This window comes from Trichogramma pretiosum, unplaced genomic scaffold, assembly GCF_000599845.2.
Source record: "Trichogramma pretiosum strain Unisexual culture from Peru unplaced genomic scaffold, Tpre_2.0 scaffold63, whole genome shotgun sequence".
Lineage (NCBI taxonomy): Eukaryota > Metazoa > Arthropoda > Insecta > Hymenoptera > Trichogrammatidae > Trichogramma > Trichogramma pretiosum.
The window spans coordinates 886,575-913,736 of record NW_019640834.1 but is presented as its reverse complement, the minus strand read 5'-3'; the positions used below and the strand labels follow the sequence as shown (position 1 = coordinate 913,736).

General features: G+C 31.1%; 6 protein-coding genes across 8 annotated transcripts; 5 read left to right on the top strand and 1 right to left on the bottom strand.

Moving 5' to 3' along the window:
• The first annotated feature begins 819 nt into the window (after positions 1 to 819).
• On the top strand, positions 820 to 4,570 carry LOC106654806. 2 transcript variants are annotated; one of them, XM_014374831.2, is made up of 10 exons: positions 820 to 1,000; positions 1,503 to 1,587; positions 1,707 to 1,806; positions 1,895 to 2,144; positions 2,657 to 2,885; positions 2,980 to 3,098; positions 3,165 to 3,290; positions 3,444 to 3,572; positions 3,672 to 3,922; positions 4,009 to 4,570. In XM_014374831.2, exons 2-9 carry the CDS (start codon positions 1,503 to 1,505, stop codon positions 3,894 to 3,896), a joined length of 1,263 nt encoding a protein of 420 aa, XP_014230317.1. In that variant the 5' UTR covers positions 820 to 1,000; the 3' UTR covers positions 3,897 to 3,922; positions 4,009 to 4,570. The 2 variants fall into 2 exon arrangements, with proteins under 2 accessions (XP_014230317.1, XP_014230316.1); XM_014374830.2 differs by having other exon boundaries at positions 3,990 to 4,570.
• A 1,082-nt stretch (positions 4,571 to 5,652) lies between these two features.
• On the top strand, positions 5,653 to 8,599 carry LOC106654803 (rab5 GDP/GTP exchange factor). Its single transcript, XM_014374827.2, has 7 exons — positions 5,653 to 6,318; positions 6,374 to 6,729; positions 6,796 to 7,023; positions 7,272 to 7,528; positions 7,605 to 7,736; positions 7,800 to 8,045; positions 8,107 to 8,599. Exons 1-7 carry the CDS (start codon positions 6,140 to 6,142, stop codon positions 8,503 to 8,505), a joined length of 1,797 nt encoding a protein of 598 aa, XP_014230313.1. The 5' UTR covers positions 5,653 to 6,139; the 3' UTR covers positions 8,506 to 8,599.
• A 2,007-nt stretch (positions 8,600 to 10,606) lies between these two features.
• On the bottom strand, positions 10,607 to 13,151 carry LOC106654805 (D-glucuronyl C5-epimerase). Of its 2 annotated transcripts, none has more exons than XM_014374828.2 (5): positions 12,741 to 13,151; positions 12,521 to 12,668; positions 12,310 to 12,435; positions 11,320 to 12,221; positions 10,607 to 11,242 (listed from the first exon to the last, which is right to left on the bottom strand). In XM_014374828.2, coding segments are annotated over exons 1-5 (1,710 nt in total). In that variant the 5' UTR covers positions 12,743 to 13,151; the 3' UTR covers positions 10,607 to 10,710. The 2 variants fall into 2 exon arrangements, with proteins under 2 accessions (XP_014230314.1, XP_014230315.1); XM_014374829.2 differs by having other exon boundaries at positions 12,877 to 13,151.
• Positions 13,152 to 13,233: 82 nt separating this feature from the next.
• Positions 13,234 to 14,665, top strand: LOC106654807. Its single transcript, XM_014374834.2, has 4 exons — positions 13,234 to 13,542; positions 13,674 to 13,798; positions 13,875 to 13,985; positions 14,062 to 14,665. The coding sequence occupies exons 1-4, from the start codon at positions 13,373 to 13,375 to the stop codon at positions 14,187 to 14,189; spliced, it is 534 nt and encodes a 177-aa protein (XP_014230320.1). The 5' UTR covers positions 13,234 to 13,372; the 3' UTR covers positions 14,190 to 14,665.
• Positions 14,666 to 15,599: 934 nt separating this feature from the next.
• Positions 15,600 to 16,674, top strand: LOC106654519 (GDNF-inducible zinc finger protein 1-like). Its single transcript, XM_014374438.2, has 4 exons — positions 15,600 to 15,655; positions 15,728 to 15,836; positions 15,915 to 16,517; positions 16,591 to 16,674. Exons 1-4 carry the CDS (start codon positions 15,621 to 15,623, stop codon positions 16,672 to 16,674), a joined length of 831 nt encoding a protein of 276 aa, XP_014229924.1. The 5' UTR covers positions 15,600 to 15,620.
• A 1,867-nt stretch (positions 16,675 to 18,541) lies between these two features.
• On the top strand, positions 18,542 to 26,124 carry LOC106654802 (long-chain fatty acid transport protein 1-like). Its single transcript, XM_014374826.2, has 11 exons — positions 18,542 to 19,481; positions 20,557 to 20,763; positions 21,235 to 21,385; positions 21,459 to 21,696; positions 21,791 to 22,013; positions 22,311 to 22,512; positions 22,581 to 22,773; positions 22,835 to 22,981; positions 23,056 to 23,193; positions 23,498 to 23,655; positions 24,548 to 26,124. The coding sequence occupies exons 2-11, from the start codon at positions 20,576 to 20,578 to the stop codon at positions 24,854 to 24,856; spliced, it is 1,947 nt and encodes a 648-aa protein (XP_014230312.1). The 5' UTR covers positions 18,542 to 19,481; positions 20,557 to 20,575; the 3' UTR covers positions 24,857 to 26,124.
• The last annotated feature ends 1,038 nt before the right edge of the window (positions 26,125 to 27,162 follow it).

Genomic DNA, 27,162 nt, shown 5'->3' with positions numbered 1-27,162 from the left:
CGAACAACAATCTTTTGCCAAAAATTTAAAATAATTAAACTTTGAAGAAAAATTTCCTGATAAAATTCGTCCGACTTTTATTTTTATTCCGATTTTTTGTTAATATTTCAAATAATAAATGATTCGTTTATTTTATGGATAAAACCCAAAACAAGATGTGTCGGTACAGCAGTGCACAGTATATCAATTAGTGTAATGTAGAGTGCCCTCAACTCTTAACATTAAAAAGACTAACTATAGATAACTGCAGGAGTAAGTATCAAGGACTTTTTGTAAAGAACATTAAAAGAGGTATATATCATAGACTATTTTGTTACTTTTTAAAATGTTCCACGCAAACCATAACTTGTGATAAATCTTTCACTCAAGTCCTCATGCTACCTAAATATTTCATTTAAAATAATAATAATTTTATTCTGTTTAAATTACTTTCATTGAAACTTTTCAAATTTGAAAATTCAGGTGTGATTAATACTAGGATCGTATTGAGAATTGTACGTGTATTTAAGTTATGTTGACTGCATACGATAATAGTCGATCCTACTTCAAATATTCTCTACAGTACTACATTAAACGATTTTTTCCTACGTAACTCATTATATCGTAGGTAAACATATTTCAATGAAAATCTACTATTAAAAAATTTTTATTATTGACTGGAAAACTATTTAAATGTGTTTGAATAATGCCAAGTTAAATAATAGTTATTAGTCGTACATATACTTTAATTGGTAAGTTTCCCCGACATAGCGTTTACTAAGAGCAGCTGCAGCGTCAGTCTAATATTAGTCCGAGAGTCATCGCATGAAACCGAACGAGTTCGTTTACTTTAGTACAAAACTCAACGGCGTCATACTTACACACTACAATAATGTCTGGCTCTCGTTTTATTCACCGGGGTATGGACAAATTTTCATCTTGAACCGTTGCAGCAATTAGCACTTACAAAAAATCTTATCGCAAGTCTTTTACTCAAAATGTTTTTTAAGAAGCTTTCACTGTAAGTTTCCTAAAAAGTACTTTTTCACTTCTATTTCTAACGTTTCAATTTACACGTGAATGCAAGAATTATTGAAAATTTTAAAGCACTTTTAACGATTTAACAAAAGTTGAAGTATGGATTGTCAATAATAATAGCATAATAAGTTTGAAATGATAATGTAATTTACTTCAGTTCAGTTTTTCGCAATGATAGCAAATATTTAATTCCACAGTATTAACGATTTGATTTCATAATAATTTTATGGGTGGTTCCATGCATATTTGTTGCTATTGTTTTTGGTTACTATTTTGCTTGTTTTTGTAGACTCTATTTAAGGTTGTTCAACATATTTAATAATCAGCGTGATATGTTTAATCATTTGTGTAATAATCAGTTAGACTGTTCACAATAGGGCTTTGATTGATTTTGGATTAAATATAAAACCAATGAAAAATGAATCTTAGTACTTTAGAACATATAGTTATTTCAATCGTTATGCTAAATATTATGTAAATTTAAGATGAAGGATGCAATTATACCGAAACGGAATAACGACCTAGTGGCTTCTAAATCAAAACCATCCCTCGAAATTTATCGACCACCAGGTAAGAAAATAAAATATAATTAAATATTAAAACCGTGTAAAAATGCAAGAATAGAATAATAATTTTTCACAAGAAATAAATTGAACCATTGAAAAATAATTTTTACTTTTTAACAACAGGCGTTAGAACAGACGGAATAACGATTCATACGACAAATCCGCAATTAAATGTACATGCCAAAGAATTTACAATGAAGCAGAACGATTTTCATTCACCAAAGTAAGATTGTTCTATATCCTATCAGCTAACTTACTTCTTGATAGAAATACAAATCTCTAACGGCAACTTTCGTGCTCCTTTTTTGCAGATCCCAAATGTTTTTAAATAATATGCATTCTCTGCAGCACAGCAAATCTAGTGGAAATATTCACCGATATTTTTATCAGCAGCAGCAACAGCAAAATCATCTTCAACAGCAACAACAGCAACATCAGTATCCTTTTCAACCCCAGATGTTATCTGGATCTCATAATCACTTGCCTAGTTTTCATCCCATGGCAGCATCGATTCATCAACCACACGTTTTTAATGTTTCTCCGAACAGTAATATTATGCACGTGAGGATCTATTTACCCATTATTTTTGAAAAAATGAATGCATTCAATGATCGATTTTCATAATAATGATGATGGTGGTAGCTATTAAGCAAAATTTGCATCACTGTTCTAGTATCAATATTAGAGATTGTGCTGATTAAATTGATCTACCACATCAAGAAAACTTTGTTTTATATGTCATGAAAACTGAAAATGAATTTTCAGTGAAAATGGATTTTCAGTTTTCACGATACGTGAAATAAACTTTCACGCGACATTGCGATAGATCAATGTCTTTTAGTTTTTAAATATAATATTAAAAATTGAATGTTCAATATTGATATTTGAGTTCAAAAGCGACAATTTGGTTTTCAACTAAACAATTCTGTCAATATATTTTTTCAGTGCTTAATAGTAATAATTATACTATTTCTTTTTTAAATAAGCAGTTTTCTTCGTCTGGCTAAAAATTAATACGATACAAATTTACAAATGGGACTTTAAATGTAGTAAAAAGTAATGTTCTTTCACAGAATGCCGGTAGGGTACACTTTTGCGTGGATAAGTATGAAGTAAAATCAAATCTCAAATCAGGAAAACTTATGAAATCATTATCATTTGCCTCTTCGCACGATTTGAAACGCTCTAAGAGCTTTTGTTCAGCAGAAAGTTCGACAGCCCGAGCAGTAAATATCACTGCTGCAGTGGAGTTGGGAAATTTTCCACCTGCAATTTATCAGAGACTGCTGAAAGCGATTGACGGTAAATACTGCATGTAAAATTACGATTTTTTGCGAGCTAATTGTTGATATGATATTAGATTTCATAAAAAAATTTGAAATGAATTTTATTTTAGATCCAAATATGTTGAGTGCTCGAGTGTTGATGGAACTTGTTCGGAATATATTAGAGCGCGTGATGGAAAATCAAAATTACGCTGCCACAGCTGCGAAAATATGTATTCACATAATACAAGTAAATATAAAAGAATATAAAATAATATTTAGTGAGTATTTAATTAAAGTAACTTATTTTTTACAGAAAGAAGTCAAGGAAACTTTTCTTGAATCATTACTTAATACTTGTCAACAATGGTACCAAGAAAAAAAACAAATATATAAAAACTTTTCAGCTTTTATGATATTTTTAAACGAAATGTATTGTCAGGTAAATATTTGTATTGTAATTTATTCATAAAATTGAGTCTAATATTTAAAAACAGCTCTGATACAGTTTATTGAGTCAATCAATGACGATGTATCTTCAAAATAATTTTGTAAAGTACAGTTTAGTAACTTATATTAACTTGTTGATCTGAAGTTAAAACGTCGTCAACTTCAATTAAAAACGCAACAAGAAGGAGTTCCTCCTGGAAGAGTTCTCCTCACTTTACTTTGGAAATGTTGCCAAGATTGTCTTTTTCCACCGATTATCAATTCCCCCGAAGAGGTATGATTCTTTAAACTTCTAAATTTTTTAACACTTATTTGAATATTCATTCAATAATGTTTATGAGAAGATAAACATCGTTTTTATTTTCGCGTACAGATTCATTGTCTTTTTTACATTTTGACATCTGTTGGAAAAGATCTATCACAGGAACTTCCAACTCAATTGCACCAATTACTTGGCAATGTTCGAGATGCATTTTTAAATGAAGATATAACTTCTCCTGCAGTTCGTAAAACCTTGTTGCAATTAATAGAACTACAAGCAGCGCACTGGCAATTGACCGCACCAGCAGTTGTTTACTATTATCCTGGTTCAACCTGACAGCAAAGAACTAAATAAATTTAATGGTAATAATCGATTACTTTTCTATTTTTAATAATATCATAGCAAAATATATTTTTTAAAATCCATCAGGGGCACACTTCCATTGCAGGAAAATCAGCGGGTCAAGGAACTATAATAATCTTAGGGCAGTTTTTTTCGCAAAGTATCGTAAAATAAATATAAATCTGTACCGTCAAAAAACCAACTTCAAAATTAAAAAAATCGGAACTTCATTTAAAACTTGTTCAATAATACATGTGAAAATGGAGAAAAATATATTTTGTACGCACACCTTCATTTTATACAGCACAAAAAGTTGTCATTAAAATTTGAATGCTATAGGCAGAATGTTTACTGAGATTTCGTTTTACAAGGTCACACCATTTTGATATCAAAGGACTTCGTTTTGCTTAGCATAATAAACCGAAACTCATTTTTGAATGAATAATTTATTTGAATCCAAATATGCTTATTGCCATTATGAGCTTAGGCTGTTAACCGCCAAGCAAATATTATATAAATCTTCGTGCAGATTCTCGATGATCATGTCGCAGCAAAGAATCGGCCGTCGGTAGCAGTCAGATTCATGAAAGGATCCAGTGCCCATTGCTGACAAAATCTTCTCGATATTACTTCGAAAAAATTCACAGCGTAAGTCTCATCAATTAAATGCCGCGGGAACATCATATAGATTTTGCTCAAACGCGGCAACTCACCGTTGCCGTTGGCTCTGTCCGGTGGACACAAAAACCTGAGCGAGTTACCGCTTAGAAATGGTGTAATCCAAATTTAACCAATACAGTTGGATCGACTCCTCTGCACTTTATTTGCAAGATGCATCGTTCTAGTGCCCTACTTGAGGTGCTCTTCGAAATGAATGTCTTGGTGGATATCGATGCTCAGGACAAAGATGGTAACACACCATTATGCATAGCTTTGCGCTATAACAACAAGAAGATAGTCGAGTTGCTGATGAGAAACATGGATTATTATTATCTGCACATTAACTAAAATTATTTTTGAAAGTATTATTTCAATGTGTTAGTTTTCCATCTAGAACGGCGAAAAGTAATATTTTTCCTTAGAGAACACCGAAATATGTTAGTTTTCCATGGAGAAGCCACTCAAAAATGATGGATTCTTAGTATTGATCAAAAAAAATTTTCATCTGTAAAATTTTTTCCTCTAATCCTTTTTTTTTGAGTTAACAATTCCAGAAATTTTCTTATATATTTTCGTTTTACAGTCGACATTTTGTTTACCTTAAATTATAGTTCACTAGTTGGAATCGTCATGACTTTAAGATAAGGGCCCATGGAGGCTTTATTTGTGCCCAAGACGCCAGGATTTAAAAGATTTTCATGCAAAAATTCTAAAAGAAAAAAGAATTTTTTTTCGAAATCGCGTTTTTTGGATAAAACCATCCATAACTTTTGGGATTTTTATTATTTCGAAAATCTGATAACGGCATCATCAATTTCATTTTATTTTACGTAGAACATGCTTACTCGCAATTTCTCCAAACTCCATTTTCAGTAAAAGTACAATGGCTCAATAAAGTATCAAAAATGTGTCCGTCCCGAACTAAAAGGGTTAAATTGATAATTTTTCAATTAGATAAACGGACACGTAAGAAGGTGATCGCAGTTTTCAAATTATTCAAGAAAGCGCCCCGTCATACCCCACTTTTTCCTTCATTATAAGCCAAGTATCGATGACAGCTGTCTGCTATCGCCAGTATTGCGCAATTCGCAGTGCGGTACGGGGCACAGGCCTTTGACAGCATTTACAAATACTTTAAAAAACTTTCGGTGAATTATAACACCATTTCTAATTTCGATCAGTAAACCGATGAATTAATGTCTAAAGTATTGCGCAAAACATTCATACTTCACAATCGAACAAGTTTTATCAGGTGCTTCTCAAAGTCGGATACGAAGGTTATCGGAGCTTATAGTGGCTTGTGTAGAAAAATTATGATTCATTCTTTGAATACTTAAGTTAACTTTCATATAATGTGATTTAAAAGTCCTCAATAATCTATAGGTTTTCATTAAAACTTTATAAACATAGGTGGTAATTCGATCATTGAGTTAAAAATTGTGTGCCATGCTAAGCAAATTATTTTCTACTCTCAAACAAAATGATAGTGTAGTAGGCAGTGTAAACATTAGTCTTCAATAGTCCCTAACTATTGAGTTTTTGTTCAAGTCAATTTAAATTAATTTTAATACCTCAAAATGTATTCTACATTAACCCCTAAATGCCGAATTGTCGAATCAGACTTAAAGTGCAAAAGTGGATGCGATTATTATGGCAATGCTGCTTGGCAAGGTTATTGCAGTGTTTGTCATCGGAAAAAGCAACGAGCTTTGCAAGAAGAACGGGAACGTGAAGCACTTCGCCAAAATCGCGATAGGTAATTTGACTAACTAGGAAATTTTTATAAAATTTTAATGACTATGTCTTTGCAGTGAAAACGTCGGACTTGCTGATCAGAAGCTCCTACAGCAAGATAAAAATAAATCTAAATTGAATGCATTTTCAAGACTCCGAAAATTGCCCTCAAAGGGACAGGAGCAAAAGTTTTTATTGAGAGAATTGTACAATAGCAACGCATCTGATTTGGATAAAATTCGCGCTGATAATCAAGACTTGTTGAAAGTATTGGATACAGCGCTTTTGAAGGATTTGCAGCGAAAAATGGATCATTTTCTTATTGAAATTCTAGAAGCTAAGGATAGAAAAAAAATTGAAAAGCTGTCAGATCTGACGCAGATATTTTACCAAAATTGCTCAAAAAGTTTAGAAGAAAAAGTTGATCAAAGAGGTGATACTTTTTTCTTTGTTTTATGATTGTAACAAAATCAAAGTAATGGTTTAAATTTTTATATAGAATTTTCGTTGGAAGTAAAAGAACGATTACTCGATTATATTGAAAAATATACTATGACAATGTTATATAGATTATTATTTTGCCCTCCATTTACAAACGATGAGGAAAATGATCTGGAAATTCAGAAAAGAATAAGACAATTAAATTGGGTTAGCGTCAAAAATTTAGAATGCAAAATTCATGAAACAAGTGTTGAAGTCAGAGAACTTGTATACACATCAATGATGGGTAAAATTCTATTTTATTTATGTTATTCTTCTTATAGTGTTAAATACCTAAGCTTCAGTGAAAAAGAATATTTTCTAGAATTTTTATTAAATATTTTTTTTAAACAAGGCATCATTGCCAAGAGGATAATAAAAAAGACTTGTTTAAAGAAATATTCAATAAGAAACTTCTTTTAAAAATTTTTAAGTTCATACTAATCTTGGTATTCTTTTAGCAAAAATCTAACCATAAATTTTTAATTTCTACAGATTTATTAAATATGGATGCGGCTAAAGCACCACAAGAAAAACTTGCATGTATTGTACACTGTTGTAGTAATATATTTTTACTACTTCAACAATCAGTGGGAGGACCAGCATCTGCTGATGAATTTCTTCCAGCTTTAATCTTTATTGTGCTAAAAGCAAATCCAGCTAGATTGAAAAGTAACATAAATTTTATCACTAGATTTTGTAATGCTAGTCGATTGATGACTGGAGAGAGTGGATATTATTTTACAAATTTGGTAGATTATTTTTATTGACATTTATTGAATTTATTGATATATAAACAACATAATTGTTAGATGATTATTTTTTTAGTGCTGTGCTGTATCATTCATTGAAAACTTAACGGCAGAATCTTTAAATATGACTAAAAGTGATTTTAATGCTTACATGTCGGGGGAAGGAGTACCTGCCAATACATGGGAATCAGCTCTTATGATCTGTGAAGTAAGAACTCTGTTAAATTATTTATTCTGCAAAGAATGCATTTCAAATGAAATTTATTTACAGAATTTACACTTAATTTGTGAAGATATCAATCTACTTCAAGAGCTAAAAAATGAAAATGAGAAAATTTTTGTAGAATCTAAAAACTTAGAAATAGATATGTTGGATTTTTGTAATAAAATACAGGTTGATGTGATTGATGCATTAAACAAATCCTCTCTCAAGTTCAGTACAAATCAAAAAGTGTCACTACAGTTGGATGGTGACGTCGGTACCAGTTTGCGAATGCCTTCACCAGTGGCAAGAAAGGTAAAAAATTATAAGATTACAGTGGAATTTATTTATAAACCACATTATTTTTAAATTATAGATGGATAATGAGCTACCTGAAAATCATGTACAACAAGACATGACTGAACCAAATAATTTTAATTCAAATTTATTGCAAGAAAAATCTCCATGTCCAAAATTATCTCTTTCAGATAATAACTTTAGTACAAAAACACAAATTCATAGTGATAGTGGTGATTTGAAACATGATGATTTTGATGATGCTAGTAATGATTTAATGGAAAGTAATTCAAGTTGCAGCTCTTTAAATAATTCTGAATGTACAAATAAAAATTTGTCGTTTTCTTCAATACCAATGAATATGATATCAGAGGATTATCATGGGTTTTCTGTGCAAGGTTCTAGTATTCCAACTATTCCATGTAACACAGGAGATTTTGCTTTTAATTTGAACGTGGAAGATAATTCTAATAAATAGTATTTTTTATCTTAAATTTAGTTAAATTTATGCTATCAAATAATTGTATATCTTGGAATTGTAATTACTTTTTATTTGCTAAAATATTATTGTACGGAAAAAATCATGTAAATATTTTATAACATATCTGTTTGAAAAAAAGTATAAATGAACTTATTTATAAGTAAGTCAATAAAGTAAGAGATATTTCTGAGAAGATCCCGTTTCGATCTTTTGTTTCTTTATTAAACTAGTTAACATAAATTTGAAATGCATAAAATTTAAAAATTGTAACTAAGTTTTAATTGAAAACTAAAACTTTTTTCTGGAAAGTCGTTAATTGCAAAATTTTTTGACTTAGTTTCATCTACCTCTATCTTGTTGACAGACACTTCTTGAAATTACATTAAAATTGATTTTCAATTAACGACTCGAATCATACAATCTGAGTACCCGAAATTCCCCGATCTTCTTTGTATGATGACGGCTGTGAACGATTTTATTATTAATGTAATAAAAAGCTGTTTCGAATTCTGACTAGTCGTTTCTAGGACTAATTCGAATGAAACAACAACCAATATATTTTGATATTATGATTGAGTTAAAAGTTTTTGGTGCTGAAAAATATTAAATTACAGTGGAAGTTTTTACCTTATGCGTGAAAAATCGTTAAATTGTGCCCGCATTCTACATGTTGTCTTGTTCATGAGTTTGTTTCATCTTCTTGCTTCAAAATTCTCTTATTGCAGGTTAATCAGTAAAACCGGCATCGCTCAGATTTTCGTAATTTATAAGTAGACTTCACCTCTGTTAACATTTGATTTGTTGCTTGCGAGCGTCTCAAACTCTCAACAGAAACCAGTGATACAAATGAATACCGATACTTTTTAGGGTTATTAGACGATGATCTACTAAGTCAACAAAACATCCAACTTCTAAGATCAGTAAACTTTGCAGAGCGGCAGCTATCATCTGTGATTCTGTAAGTACTTTGCATGGCGGCTCAATCTAGTTTGTAATAAAGCGGAGGCCAATCATTGTCGATTATTAAATTAATTTCCGTTGATAAAATATACTTGTTTTTAATAGAAAAAATGAAGAGCGTTCGTAAATTCACAGCTTAACAAATTCGCCTTACGAGTGAGTAAAATTACGATCGAAAATGTTGTGACAATTCTGCAGCTTCAAACTAGTGGCTTAACAACTAACACTAACTGGGTGATTCAAAAAACTTGCCAAAACCTTTCAGGTAAATTTATTTGAAACCATGCCAGAAACATAATAGAAACTTATAAGCTTTTCAACTCGCTAGAGATACTCGGGAAGTTTCATTGAACGTTATTTGAATAAGCTACCGGTAATTCCTCCTAAACACACGTGTAAAAGTTTCGACGAAACTTCCAAGATAAGGAATCTGACGCGGACAATTTCAAGTAATCTTCCTGCTAACTTTTCCGCAACCGTGCAGTAAACTTCATACTTTATTTTCCTGCATAATTTCTGAAAACATAATTGTACATTATGAAATTATTTACAACGAAAGTTTCCGAAGCATCATTTAGAAAATATCAATGAAGTCTTTCGAATATAAGTCTCTTTCAACTATTACACACGTTTTTATACAGAAGCCCGATTCCAGCGAAAAAGCTCCGGACCTACTCTGTTTTCAGGCTCACACTCTTTTTCGTTCTTTTATGTTATTCGTTGGAGCAATAAACAAAGAGTCGTAGAAATTTAAGCTATCTGTAGTTTAAATTTTAATAAGCGTTTGACACATTATTAAACATTTGAGACATTATCACTTAAAAAATAGTATTTATGATAAATTCAAATTATTTGAATAGATCTGACAGCGGTTGTGACAGAAACTGTTAATTGTCTCTGAAAGGATATTTATGTTAAAAAAATAGATTTTAAGTTAGTTTTTTTACAATTTTTTTATTCTATTTACAATATGTATCAAGTGTAACTAAAAGTTATTTTTAACATTTTTAAACTCATACTTATGTATAAAATATTTTCATTAAACAAAAATGTAAAAAAAGTTAATAATTTAAGATTTATATTTTACAATATACTAATACTGTATAACAAGTACAACAAAATCTCTTAATTCTACCGTTTTAAATATTTTTATCTTACAAAATTTTTTTTCAATTACAAAAAAAAAACAAATACTTTTCTCAAAATAATCTATTATGCAATGAAATGGGCATAGTTGAAATGCTAATTATGAGATGCTCTTTTACCATTCATATAGTCTATCCATCTCTCTGCAGTTGTTAAAAATATTGGATCATTATCAATTGTATTTAATAAAAGAAGTTGATTTACATGAGTCGAATGGTAATCCCATCGAGCAATATTAGGAGCTATTTTCAGTGTAAAATGTCTAAGGTCATATGTTGTTCCAGAGCCAGTGTCAAAAAGAGTAAGCATATTTTTTAAAGAGGTCATGCCTCTATTAAACAATTGTTCAGCATCTTTGGCATCTTTTCCAGATGCAACACTCTTAAGATCATACAGGCCAATCAGTGAATAAATAAAACCGTTAAGTATAAAAGATGCAGGAGTAGTTGGGTACTCTTCATACCACACATATTTATCTAAAAAATATGCTGCAACCCCGCCTTTTGCTGATAATACATGGAATGGTTGAAGTCCTCTAATAGCTGCTTCCAGATATTTAGTTTCTCCAGAATTATAAAAAGCTCTAGATAATACAGATAAAGCATGTCCTTGACCCATACTGGAATACCTGAAGAAAAATTATGTGAAATTTAGTATATATATTTATTACATGGAAAAATTTTAAAATTTAATTTATAAACATACCACCCAGGTTCAAGAATAGCCATACCATTGGCAACTTTTCGTTTAACAGGATTAGGCCATCCTCCAGAAGTAATATTCTGATTAGCCACAAACCATCGCGCTGCATCAAAAAATTGCTCCATATGTTCACTAGTAGATAGAGTAACATTATCTATCATACCTGAACCATTTAATATTATTCTAACAACTTTTAATTTCGATCTCAAAAGTTTTCTTTTTGTTTTATCAATAAAATTTAAACCCTTTTGTAAATCAATAATTAGATCCCTAGTTAAGCGTTTCCATTGATTATATACTTGTCCGATTCCATAGTATATATTATTATTGTTTGAATTCAAGACAATATTATTACTTATATAGTGTAAATAATAAGTATCTTTTCTATCTTTTAACTGTAATTCAACAGTTATACTGCTATTATCTATTAAGCATAAATCAAGCTTTAAAGTAAGTTTTAACATATAGTCCAAGTTTAGAGAAATACCAGAATCACTTGTTTCCAAAGACTCAAATTTGAACACATAACTATTAACTTGCCTATCATAAATCCTACTAACAACTGAACCATGAGGAACAAACCAATTTGGTTTAACAGTATCTGCATTTTCAATAACTATTTTTACAGATTCTGGTTCTGTAAGATTTTTACTATAATGGGATAATGCAAATTGTGCTATTTGAGTTGGGTAATAATAGCCTTGGCTTTCCCATTGAGTAGAAATTGGAACACCGTCAACGCCACTTATACATTTTACTCTTTCTCTAACTTCAACATTGTAATTTTCAAAAGTCATAAATACTCCTCTTGGATCATATTTCGTTTTTTGGTCAATAATTTTTGAATAGCTGTGATACCAATCAAATCTTGTTAATCCATCATTTGTTACTACTTTGCCATAAATCTGAAATGAGTTGAATTTTCAGTAAAATTATTAATTAAATTATCTAGTAATTTAATTGAAAGATCTAGTAATAATCAAATAATATTACCTCAAAATATTTTTTTAAAAAAGAAAATGGAACATAAACTTCATCTCCTTCTTTACGACAGCTAATTGTTTCTCTGCCATTTATCAAACATCCAATTTCTTGATAATTGAGATCATTAAAGTTATTCTAAAAATCAAATTTTTTTTATGAAACATTGAGTTATTAAATACGAAACATTGAGAGATTAAGTGCTATTAATACATTTACTTACTTTTTGTTGAATTTGTGATTTCCAAATTTTGTTATTTTTTATAAAAAATGTACTACATCGGTTCCATGATGTAAATAAAGAACTAAGAATTGCCACTAATACTAATAATACTAAAGTTTTAAAATTGACCCTCATCATCATGTACAACCTGTATTTTAATTGAAATTAATGTAATTATTGTAAGCATGAATGAATTTGTATTAAAAGTTTTATAGCTTACATTATTGTTAGATTGGAATTGCTTCAACAACTTTTGAGAAGAGTTGAAAAGCATTTTACCTTGACATGGCAAAAAGTCACAGCAATTGAACTCAAAAAAAGGCATAATCATAAAACTACAATAATGTTGCAACAACATCAATTAAGTACAATCCTGTAAATCTTCCACACAAGTTGCTGACAATCTCAAAAAAAAGTACAGTTAACATATTGATTGTAGAATATAAATGACTTGGATAGTTTGAAGTTATAACTATAAAAGACTCCAAGTCAAGTTCTACGTTTGGATACTTTAAAAATTGAATATTAAACTTTTTTACTGCATTAGTAACAATAAATATATTAAGTTGTAAGTAAGGTAAAGTGTTTTTATCCACATAGTATTCACGATTGACTTCATCACATAAACTAGTCTTCGGCTCATTCTTGGTTGTTACAATGCCATCTCTTGATAGGTAAGGATATTAACACACCGCCGGACTCCGGAGTGGCAACGCACTGAACGCACATGTTTGAGAATTGCTATGTTGACATTAGTCTGTCGTACATGATTCGATCGTTTACAAAGTTAACAAATTTACAATAATATTCTAAAATTTATAAATTTCTGAAACCAATATTGATTTAGTCATCATGAATAATGTTAATACAGACAATTATCAACCATGTCCTAACCTCACAAGCACATTCAAAACTCCTAGAGTTTATTGGTATCAAAACGATTGTGCAATTTTCATTCGTATTATGCTAGTTGACGTTGAAAAATATTACCTGAAAGTGGACTGCGATAGTTTAATATTTAGGTGAGACAACGAAAAAGTTTTCATTGTTTTTGTCTGTCCAAATGGTGTATAATTGTCACATGAAAGAACCCCAAAATACAATAACATCAAGAGATTTTGATTATGTTGTTCAAATGATTTTGAAATTTCAGGACTTCATGCAATGATCAAAAATATTTTTGGGGAATAAACTTATGTGGAACAGTGATTGCGGAAAAAACTAGTCATAAAAATGTTGGCAGAGAAATTAAAATATGTTTAATCAAAGCTCATAAGTGTATGTTTCCAAAATAGTTTATTTATCACAGATTTTCAAGCATAATAAATTAATTTTATGAGTAAATTTTATACAGGGAATGATTGGCCACGACTGCAAATGAATATGGAAAAAAATCAATTTATTCTTAGAGATCCTGACCATATTGTTAAAAAGAGCTGGGATAATCCTTACGCAAATGCGGGTGGTAATATTTTTTATTCTTGAAGTAATAACTGTTTTACAAATATTATGAAATTTTCATTTCACATTTATAATTACAGAGAGAGAAAGTTTTGCAGAATATAAGAAACGCATGAATATCACAAATATTGGTCCACCAGAATCATCTGATTCTGGTTCAGAATCAGACGATGAAAAACTCATGGGACATGATTTGAATGATTTTTGAACAAATTTTTGAGTAACGATATTAGTTTCTTAAAGTATATTTACTCGTTATACTTTTTACTTGAAATAATGAAAATAACTTATTTGATTATGATGTCAAAAAATATTAATATTAGTATAAAGTAAGAAGCCTTTGTTCTTAGTTTTATTTGGCTGTGTATTTTTCATGATGCATAAAAATATTTTTGTATTTTGTACTTTTGTATAAATAAGCATATCATGTTAAAATAACTGATTTTTGTTATTACCATTTGTACAAATTTATTTTTTAATTTAAGGAAAAATATGATTTATAAGAAAATTGAACAATGTCATTAAAAAATTTATAATTAGATACAACCAAACTTTTTTCCACATTATTACACATAGTTACACATTTACTAGAACTGCATTGTAGAAAAAAATTGAATGTAATTAAATGAATACTTGTCGATTATTCTTTTTGAAAAAAGTAATAAAGTGACTTATGGCAAACTATTTTACACTAAAAATCTAAACAAAATCTCGACGAGTGGATTATATTGATCAACTTATCATTGGATACTCTTTACCAAAAATGCGAAGCTTAAGTTTCCAAATTCTGATTGTATTTCGTACCGATGTGCAATATAATATTACAAAAAGCAAATTCGTGTTACAATTTGAAACAGAATACTACTTTTCTTCATACCTTGACCGAAAGTAAAATTTCCCTCTCACTGCGCGGTCGGGAAATTCGACTTTCATGCCAAGGTATGGAAAAAAATCGTATACACAACACGGGAGACACTCTTTACTTTTACTCCATTGTAATTGTAATATTTATTAACCAATCGGAAGTTTAATTTCGTTGATCCTAATTCTTAAACATATTGTTTCCGTAACACCATTCCTCGTTGTGTCATATTATGATTATATCTATAAATCATGACGATCCATTTGGATGAGAATTTGATTTCGGTGGATGCATGGATTACGCATTTAAATGTTTATTTTTACTTTTGCACGCATTTAGTAGTGATGAAAGAATTGGATTATATTTTTGTAGTAATTATGATACTATTTATAACTTTATCTTCGATTCAGTAAAGATTATTTTTCAAATACAGAGCAATTTGAAGTAATTTGATAAAACGCGACGAGTGAACAAAACCGGTTGATCTTTTCAAAACTTGTCTATCTCTCAGCGCGCCGTAGAATCATTTTTTACCTTCATTTATTTTTTAGCGATAAAATAATTTATATGAGAAAATTTATAAGAGGGAAATATTTACAGAAAAATGATTGTTGTTCGTTATAGGCCTATGAATAAAGTGATTTCTTCAATAACACGTGATGCCTTATTACTATTTACTAATTTAGTAAGTCTGAATTTTCATTTCACGATTTGTAAATATTATTTAATTCATTATAACAGAAAGACCAATCGTTAACAGATCTACAAGCTAGCAAGATGGAACTCAGTAAAATGTTTAGCTGTGTCGTCAAGTAATTTTGTTTACATGAGAATAAATTTAAAAAAATATTATAGCACAATACTCAATCTTATAACTATTTCAGGGTAAAAAAAGAACCCATTGGATCGCTTATGGAAAATGAGTACGGTATTATTGACAAGACTCTCGATGTAAAAAGTGCTCGATTTTTCAGATGTCCGCAAGATAATCTAGTAAGGGGATAATTACATGCTTTTATTTTGGAAACATTTATGTATAACAAAACTTTAAATTAGTTTTATTTTATTCAGATTCACATGCTTCAAAAATCTGACGAAAATCATCAAGGTAATCTTGATGAGGTGAAAATCGAGTTTGAATGTAAGGACATGAAGCCCGACGTGAATTTATTAGTGGTTACAAAAATTGAGGATTGTTTACAAAATAATTTTCAGGATTTGAAAAATAGCAATATTGATCAAGTTCAAAACAAAATTAAAGTAGAAACTTTGGGAGCAGTAAAAAAAGAATCTATCGTAGACGGCGCAAAAAAATTGAATATGGATTTCGACTGTGGTCTCAGCGAGCCAAGAGAGGAAAACAGTGTCACAAAAGAGTTGACCGATAACTATAGACTTGAAACGCAAATCATAACAACGCGTAGTGGTACTGGCATTGCTTGTGATGCATGTGGAAAGTCATATACATGGAATAAAAGTCTCAAAAAACACATCGATTCGGTGCATAACAAAATCGCACACGCATGTGATACATGCGGCAAGAAATTCACAACTAAGAGTAGTCTCAAAATCCACATCGATTCGGTGCATCATAAAGTCACTCATGCATGTGATATTTGCGAAAAGTCATTTACTGATAAAAGTAATCTCAAAAAACACATCGATTCGGCGCATGTTGGTATCGCCCATGCATGTGATACATGTGGAAAAAAATTCACACAAAAGAATACTCTCAAAATGCATATAGATTCGATACACAATGGTATCAAACATTCATGTGATTTATGCGGAAAAATGTTTAATCAAAAGGGTCTTCTCAAAAGACATGTAAAATCTTCTCATGAGGGTATCACCTATGCATGTGATATATGCGGAAAATCATATGCACAAAAAGGTGATCTTAAATTCCATGTCAGGACGGCACATGATGGTATTACTTGCACATGCAAATTGTGCGGAAAGACGTATTCAAGCAATCGTTATCATAAAATCCAAATGAATGCTATCCATAAAAATATCACGTACGCATGTGATGTATGTGAAAAAAAGTATAAGAATCAAACTAGTCTCCGGCAACATGTCAAATCATCGCAACTAAATAATACCCACGCATGTAATAAGTGCGGTAAGTCATTTTCACAAAAGAAAAATCTCAAGGCCCATGTCGCTATGGCGCATCACTGACGAATTATCTGATAAACGTAACAATTTCAATATGTCAAATTTTATCAAAAACCACGATATATGATGTAGTATAATTATTTAGAAGACTAATTCAGCGTTCAAGTCTTGAAAAAATGAATACATTTATTTGTAGAAAAGTAAATATACTTAATAAATTGAATCGATTGAATAAATATATCCAATTTTACAGTTTTCGCAGGATACGCACGAGTTACGTGCCAAATTAATTTTATATAGCTCTTTTATTCGTAAATGGCTTTGTCACATTTTTTGAAGAGAGGATCCGTATAGAGTTATAAGAATTTCCCAATGCGTTTGATATTGACATGTGAGCTAAGCGAATAAAAGTTTTAATCGAACGAGTTCGAACCAGTATGAAAATAACTAAATTCTGTAGTGACAAAAGCTATTTCAAATTTCATAAGTATTCATTTAGCGAAAGGGACTGAATCCAAAATCAGTCACGTTGCATACCATAGACTATGGACCTTCCAGTGCAAACGCCCACATGGAGCGCCAAATTTTGGTCCGCGCACCAATAACTTTATTTGCTCCTGATCACTTAGCTCTTATTCGTAGTCCTAGTGCTTGCTGCAATTATATTCATGAATTCAAATGTGAATTATTGATACAAAAGCAATCGATTTATTTATTTTTTCCTGTTGATAATTAATCTTGATGTATCCGATGAACTTGAGCAATAAAATATATAATCTTTAAATCATTGGTCTCTTAATTTAATCAACTGAGCTGACAGAAATTTCAACGAGAAATTCAAAGCGAGATTGTCAATGTTAAATTTCACGATTATCTCCGAAAAAACAAAAAGAAAAAAATAGGTAATGAACTTCTACTCCTAGACCGTTAATGCAAAAAAATTAAATGAAAATCAAAAATAACTATTTTTATGACTAAACATCAAATTTTAGTTAAATTATTTACTTTATAAACAACGCATCAAGTCAATTAATTAGATTTTCATTGAATTGAAAAATAATTTGAAAAATGAGCAAATGATCTGTTTATTTTATAATATTTAAAAACGCATGATACTGAAATTAATTAAAAACTATATTGGGGAAAAAATATAGATTTATTCGTTTTTTAACCCAGTTTACATCGAACATTGTGACCTTTGACTTCAGATAGCTTCACCTATAAATGTAAATCTAGTTTCGTAGAAATTGTAATAAGCATTATTATATCATCCTTGGATTTTTGAATCAATTTTTTAATAGTATTTGAAATGATAAAAATTATACTTTTATAAAGTAAATTTTGTCGCAAAATCGACCACGTAGGAAAAAAAGATTGACACTCTTTACAAACAAACGCATAAAAATCACAAATAAATAATTACTGTAATTTATTAAACAATAGCGTGAAAATAAAAGTAACATTGTTTTTTTTTTATATATATATTTTTATCTGCTGCTGCTGAGCTGATAAACGACAGAGAAAGAGAGAGCACATTTAATGCCCGAGAGATAGGTGAGTAAAAGGAGATATTCAATTCATTCGCTGCTTCCGCAATAATAGTAGGTTCATTTATGATGCTTTGCATCAAGCTCTCGTGTGTAGCAGAGCTTTGATTATTATATATATATTTACTCGAGGCGATAACATGACGTAGGAAAGTTCGCTCCGAACGTGGTGTACAATAAATATATGGTTCATTTACCCATCGCCGCATATAGTAGTAGTCGTCGTCGACGGAGCGTAAGTGTATACAGCGTGCGTAATTTGTAAATATAGATAGGTACACGCCGAAGGCAGAGTGCCCGCTACAGTCGCTATATACAGTAGCAGTGGAGTGTTAGTAGTAGTAGTTAACGTCCGCGTAGGGCTTAAACGAGAGAGGGGGTTGAAAAATAAGTAAAAGAGAAAAAAACAACGGCTCTCTCTACTCCGCTGATCGTGTGTGCCGTGTTCTTAGCTGCGCGTGTTGGAGCTGCTGCTGCTCTCCGATCGCTGCACACCGAACGGCAGCAGTCGCGAACACGACTCCACGTTTAAACGACTCGTGGGTTTTTTTTTCTGCCTGCCTGCAAAATTTCTCCCGCTTTTTTACCCTCCGACAAATCCAACTCCACCACGACTGGATCGACGCGACGGCGCGCATAGTGCTGCGGAGCACGGAGACGATCGCAGTAGTGGCTATAGAAACACTACCACCACCGCTGCTGCCACTGCTGGTCTGGCTATATATATCGGTGCCCACTGCGACTCTTAATATACGTCTGTCTCTGTCTTTCTTTTGTTCGACTGGGCACAGACTGCTGCTGCTGCTGCTGCTACTGCTGCTGCTTGTGCGCCCTCTCTCCCTCTAACATGGGGTCGATGAAAGCAACGTGAAGTTGTGCTGGCCCAGAGAAGGACGTTTTGGAGACGGTAGTCTCTTGGTAGTGCATTGACAACGAGTGTGTTTTAATTTTTGCGCTTCGAATCTAAGTCGTAAGTTTGAATTTATTACTATATTGACAAGTGTCAGCGATGCTGGCCATTTAAAAAATAACAATTAATCTCTCGCTCTCTCTCTCTCTCGCTTTCGCGACACACGATATTACTGACTGAAAACATCCCTATTCCTAGGAGATTGAGCAACGAGGCGATATTAAGTTAATTAAATTTTATCACACACCGAGAGAAAATAATCACTCACGAATAGCAATAATGTCATTTGCAATCATATTTTCATATCTCTTTTATTCATGCTCCCTTCGTGTATACGCTAGTGCGATCGATAAAATCGTAGTAGTTGCGAAGCTACTTAGTATTAGTGCAAGTATTCGCACGACCGTACGAAGTTAACCACAACCCGAATAGAGTTTCACATTTTTGCCCCCTCACATGGTGGATCCGAACGAATCCTTTTTTCGACGCTCAATTTTGTCAAAGTACAAAAATAATCGCGTGATTGTTTTGCATATTTAATCCAGATCATCTATACATGCTAGAAAAAACTTTTTTTACTCTTTGACACTGCTGTCTATTTATGCATTATCAATATATCATATCATTTGAGAATACGCAACTGCGCTTTATTGCTCACACTCGCGTACTACTTCCCCTCCGGAGAAATAAATATGAATAAAAACATTTACATATCAGGGGCGTCCGCACATCTATACTTTTAATCGATGGGTCACATGCTAGTTTATGTGCATATTCGACGCATGAATCATTTAAATCTACAAACAATAATTTAGAAGTGTACTTTTCAACGGGAAATTTTTTTCAACAACTTTCGCAAAATTATTAATAAAAAAGCGTTAAAATTTACGAATCAAGTCTCATGAATAATATCGAATTTCGTTAAAAAATAATTCGACAAACATTTTTATTAGGGGAAGGTTGTCATTTTCGCCAGTAAAACTTTACATTACACACATCGAACATATTATTTGAGTTTTCCGTTTTCCTACATTTAAAATACATTACGCGAATGAATAAATGAAAAATTATTCTTTTTGTAATGACGACTCTTGGCCGACCAATAATTTGATGATGAATAATTAATATGTTTTAGCCACACAACATACTTCACCATGGGGATCAGATGCGCGCTTTTTATCATCGCGACTGTCAGTTTTATATTAGTTCTAAGTTTAGGTTCAAGACTTGGGTTCCTTAATAAATTCGTACAGATTCTTTTAGCAACCGCCATTTTACCACTAATTTGGAGTTGGCACCGAAAAATCTATATAATTCTAAGGACACTGCCAAGAGATATCAAGTAAGTTACTTCAAAAATTTCCTTCAGATGTTTTGATCGAATTTCCATTCGAATAATAAGTGCGAGCGCCGATTTCATAAAACTTGTTTATCGAATTATGGACCCTTTAATGGATAAAATTTCTTAATGCAAAAAAATTTGTGTTTGTTACATATATCCATGTCTAATTTTTCAATCGATATAATTCAAAGTACTTGATAATAATTAATTGAATTAACGAGCGCATTTACTACGTAGTCTTATGATGTTACCGATTGTTACCACGAAGTTGGTCAATAAGAACTTGAGCTAGCTTACGACTTGTAATTATTACTTTTTTAAAAATTAAAAAGTTAAGATCGTTATGAAAATCTATCAATAAAAGCAATACTTTACCAAGTACAGAGATGCAGAGACATCTATAAACCCAAAAGCGTACTATATTAAGCATATTTGTTTAAATTATACGCATAATTACGCATATTTTTACAGATTTCTTTACCGTTACATAAACGCTGATCGAGAAACTCGATATTATGCAAAGAACAATTTAACAGTAATGAAACTTTTTCAAAAAAGAGCTCAAATTGATCCACAAAAAACTTGTTTTATTTTCGAAGACAAAGTTTGGACCAATTTAGACGTAAGTAATCGATGTATTATCGATTTGCAATGTATATAATATGTTTATAATTGCAAATTTTATACCATTGCAGATAGACAGATACAGCAAGCAAATAGCATCGGTATTTCAACGCGCAGGTTATGTCAAAGGAGATGCAATCGCATTATTTATGCCTAATAAACCAGAGTACGTGGCCACTTGGCTCGGATTGGGAAAACTTGGAATTGTGACCGCCCTAATAAATACGAATTTACGACTTCAACCACTCGTGCATTGTTTGACTGTTGCTAAAGTGAAAGCAATCATTTATGCTGCTGAGCTTAGTGCTGGTTAGAGATTTTTTCAAATAAAATTAACTTTGCTGTATTTCTGATTTTTTTGTTCGAACTAAATTTAAATTTTGTTTTTTCAATATTTTTAAAGCTGTCGAAGATATTCTCCCTCAACTGAAGAACATAGAGCGTTATAAGCAAGGGTGCAGTACCCTTCACAAAGATGATACTAAAAATTTAGACTTAATGATCTCGCAAGCCAGCGATAATGAACCTACTGTTACAGAAGTGCCAGGTTACAAAGATAACTTACTCTATATTTATACTAGCGGAACTACTGGTTTACCAAAAGCAGCACTATTTCCCAATTCAAGGTCAGTTCTTTTTTATACCATCTTTCTTTGAGCCATATTTTTTTTATACGCTTTCACGAAGGTAAATCAATTTAATGAAAATGATGAGCTGCATATCTGTATGAGATTAAATATTTTATCGTGTATCGAGGAGCGCATATAGCGCCTCGAATGATAACGGACGAGTTGCGACGCGTACACTTCTAACTTATAAACACGAAAATCGGAAAAATTTATATGAATTTGCCGAAAAATATTCTTGTATTTAAATTAACTAGTCATAAAAAGAATTAATTTGTTTTTTATTCACAACAATAGGTATCTGCTTGTACAAACAGCTACTTATCATATGCTTGGGCTAAGGCAAGGTGATGTTATTTATAATCCCATTCCACTATACCATATGTCTGGTGGAATAGTAGGCACTGGTTGTGCATTAATAAAAGGTATACCTAGTGTTTTAAGGACTAAATTTTCGGTTACTACTTACTGGATGGATTGTATTAAATATAAGTGCACAGTAAGTTAGAAGATATTTTTAAAAATAACCGATGCTAGGATAATGTACTAATGAAATTATTCATAAAGGTATCTCAATATATTGGTGAAATGTGTCGCTATCTTTTATCGGCACCGCCAAGGCCTGAAGATACTAAGCATCCAGTTAGACTAATGGTTGGAAATGGAATGCGACCGCAAATATGGGAAACTTTTGTAAATAGATTCAAAATTCAACAAGTCAATGAAGTTTATGGTTCGAGCGAAGGAAACGCTAATATAAGTAAGTCTCAATAATTTTATTACGTTTTTTATTTTATGAAAAATCGTTACCATGATTTTAGTTAATGTCGATAACACTGTCGGCGCCGTTGGTTTTGTACCATCAATTTTACCACAATCTCTTCACCCTGTTGCAATTATTCGTATCAATAATGATACAAACGAACCACTTAGAAACGAGGATGGTTTTTGTATACGAGCGCAGCCCAGTAAGTTGTTCAATCGAACATACATTTTTTGCGCTTGCACAACACTTACTAATGTCTTTTCTAATTTTATAAAGATGAGCCAGGCATGCTCATAGGACTAATAAAGCAAGGCAATGCTTCTAGAGAGTTTAATGGTTATTTGGATAAGGAGGCCTCAAGAAAAAAAATCATTGAAAATGTATTTGTTAATGGAGATAAAGCTTTTCTAACAGGTGAGTTTGACATTCCTTTTTTTTACGTTCAGGAAATATCTAAGCCCGGCAAAAATGATTATTTTCAAACACTTTTTTTGAGATTAAAGTACAAAGATTTGCTGTTCTCTTAAAATTTGATATTCATTCAGCATAAGTTATACTGTTTGAGAATCATGATTTTCTTCAAATATAAATTTAATTTATGAAGAAAATCAATTTTTTTTCAGCCAATTGATTAGCTAAATTATAATTTTGAAACATAATAATTATTATGTTTCATCGAATGTAAATGTTATTATTATATGAAAATGATTTCTTTCAGGTGATATACTAGTTCAAGATAAGTACGGCTACTTTTATTTCAAAGATAGAACAGGTGATACATTCCGATGGAAAGGAGAAAATGTGGCTACAGCCGAAGTAGAGGGAGTTGTGAGTAATGTTGCAGGGCATCGTGATACTACAGTCTATGGCGTGCAGGTATAAAATGCTTGATATTTTTTTATTTTTAAGGGGATATTAAACGAAAGCATAGGTAAAATTGAAAATTTTCAAACGTGTTAAATTTCAAAAAACTTGTATGATTTATTACGACACAATAGTTTCTGTAAACCATTTTTCGTATTAGAAGTGGGTAACTTTTTGCGTTATTTATTTTTCCGGATGTTCCTACTTTTCTTAAATATGTTCATTACTGGTACTATTTAAAGTGATTTCCAGAGGGTGCACACCTTTTTGAAATATCAATGGCTATAATCACAACATTGGGTTAAATTATCACCACGACACAACTCGTTTGTTCGATCATTTCGCTCTGAGCTACGGCCTTAAGCATTGATATTTCACAGAAATGACATAATCTGTGGATTCGGTGTGGATTTTACATGGAAAGTACAAGGATTCCATCTGGGATCTGCATGGATCGTTTTTGTAAAAATCTGCAAAGATTTGTCGGTTATATCTTGAAAACTTAATTTCACGCTCGTATACCTTTTCAAGGAACTACGAAAATCGAAACAATAGAATCTATACACTTTCCACGCAAAATCCACGTTGAAACTGCGTGGATAATCCACCTGTAAATCCATGCAATTATTTCGGCTGAGAAGTTACGACAAATGAACGAATTTAAAAAAAAAACATGAATTGCCAGAAAATATAAACGAATAAAAAAATCAACGAAGTAATTGTTCGGAATTTTTTTATGGAAACTCTTTATTAGTGAGTAATACGAATTTTCTAATATTGAAAAAATCCATTGAAAGGTCCAGAAAAATTCTATGAAAATTTTTATATGGTTGTAAAGTGCCATAAAAATATCATCATTAAAATTAAACGTTACTTCCTATATCTAAAATTAAATCTCACGCAGGTACCCGGCATGGAAGGTCGAGCTGGTATGGCCGCAATTGTGGATCCTGAGAGTTTATTGGATTTCAAAGCTCTTGCAGAAGGATTGGATAAATCGCTACCGTCCTATGCGCGTCCAATATTCCTTCGCATAGTGAAAGAGCTTGAACTTACCAGCACTTTCAAGTTGAAGAAGTTCAATTTACAGAAAGAGGGTTTCGATCCCAATAAAATTCAAGATAAAGTTTACTTCAGAGCTGGTAACAAAGAGTATGTGGAAGTTACTCCCCAATTGTACGAAGATATAATATCAGGTACAGCAAAGCTATAAAGTGCAAAGACTACATTGCGATCTACGAAACTTTCGCTTGCTGGCGGGCGACTTTGCACTTCAATGAAAGCAAACCATTAAAATGAAAATGTTTTTATGGGTATTTTAAGATTCACACGAGAAATGATGATGGTTTCAAATATGTAATATAGTTAACAAATGATAAACAAAACTATTCGATAGATGAGAAAATAACAACATCGAATGTAGAAGTGTATTTTTTGATTAAGTACCTGTGAATTACAATGGACTTTGCATTGTTGAGGTACTTTACAAATACTTGATCAAGCAATGCAATTCAACACAGAGCCATAATTTTAGTTCTTATTAAATAATTATTTATCCACAAATTAGTTACATTTGACCGCTTTTCGTTGACGATGTAAATTCTAAATTAAATATTGATCTTTATAGCTAAGACCTCGTCAAAACGGTACGATTTCATAGAAACCGAATACTCAAATCTTTATTAATTAGTATAGTACAGAATTCACATGCTCTTTAAACTTTTGTAAATTATTCGCTCACTTATGCTTGAAATGTTTTTAATATTTTTCATAGTTTTACTTATCAGTGCTTGATTCTAGAATTTAAAGTTCAATTACCATAAAATTTAAATGTATAAATTAAAAGCTTCGATTTGAATGTTTTTTTTTGATAATTAAATTTATCTGAATTTTACTGAATTATCGACGAATTTCTGATTTTATGTCGAGTCTCCTACGCGAACAATCACAAGTAATTTATAATAAATACTAGATCTTACAAGTAATACGTACAAACGTACACTATAATAATCGTCTGAGCATTATATAAATTAATTTTGTACAGCTATTACCAAAAATTGAGAAATGTGCGCTCCTTATTTCTTTGTTCTGTAAACAATTAATATTTGATTTTATATGAAATTTAATGCAAAATGAGTTCATACATTTTTATCAAATGAACAATTTAGGCTTAAATAATGCTTTTTTTAATAAGTTATTTACGCTAATATTATTTAGTAGACCACATTGAAATGAGTTCATGAAATATATTTTGTTTCAGCAAATCATTAGAAAATTTATCGAAATTTGAATGTACTTAATTGGTTATAGCAATTCACTTATACCTACATAAACATAAAAATGAATTATTGTTTAATTATTCCTGCATAATATAAATAACCAATAGATTATGAAATTCGTTTGCAGGGTTAAAACGACATCAAATTTGATTAATAATTAAAAATTTGTTACCTAATAAAATAAATAAACTGGATTTTTTCAGTAAAATAAAACAGTTATCAAAAATTATTTCGAAACTTCTAACAATTTATTATTTTCTCTTTTAATTTTCTTTGGCCAAATTTTTTTTATAACTGATCAATTATTTCGAAAAATGAGGAATTCAATTGAATCATTATTACATTCATCAGTAACCAATAGAAATGAAAGTGCTTACCAATATTAGGAATTAAAATAAAAGAGCTTCATACTTTAAAAAAAACTTATTTGAAATGTACAAAGAAGTAGATTACGGGACATGTAAAAAAGGGACAAGTGGTTTATTACTCAGCTTTGCCTCGGTCTATAATTTATGTGATGTGAGAAATTGTTTTTTTTTTCACTTTTTCACCTTCCACAATGTGTATACTACTTATTTTGAGTGACTCAGCATGCGGCCAACAATTACTCGTGCCCTGGGACTTTTCTGATTTTTTTGACCCAGGGCAGTAGAAGCATATTTCATACCCAGTGTCCCGACAATAGCATTCTTGCTTTAGACAGTAAATCAGTCACTTCCAGACCGCTGGGATAAACAACATTTTATTATTATTTTTTTCAATTAAAAATAAGGAAATGGTCACATTTATACCGGCACCTAGATAGTAATTCATGTTACGGGCGTGATTTTGCTTATTCATCAAAATGAGGCATTACGACATTAGTTGGTATTTATTTCGAAAATAAAAAATCAAAAAAATAGAAGAATAAAGAAAATAAATAGTAAAAAGTCCTTTAAAAAAACAATATAAAAATTACTGCAATTTTTTTTTCATCGCAGTATATTAAAAATAAGAAGTACAATTTAAAAGTTTTACACGATTGAAATGCGAAAGTATTTATAACTATCACGTCTTTGTAAAATGATAATCTTTAATTTGCAGTTGATTAATCTAATAAATGATTTAGATGCGCTTATAACCTTTTTCTCAAAATCGTAATTATTTCATTGAATGTATCGGAACATTTAATTTGTATAAAATGATGTCTATAGAAAATTGTACTTACAGATGGCAAAAACAATTTAATCAAAAACGGAAA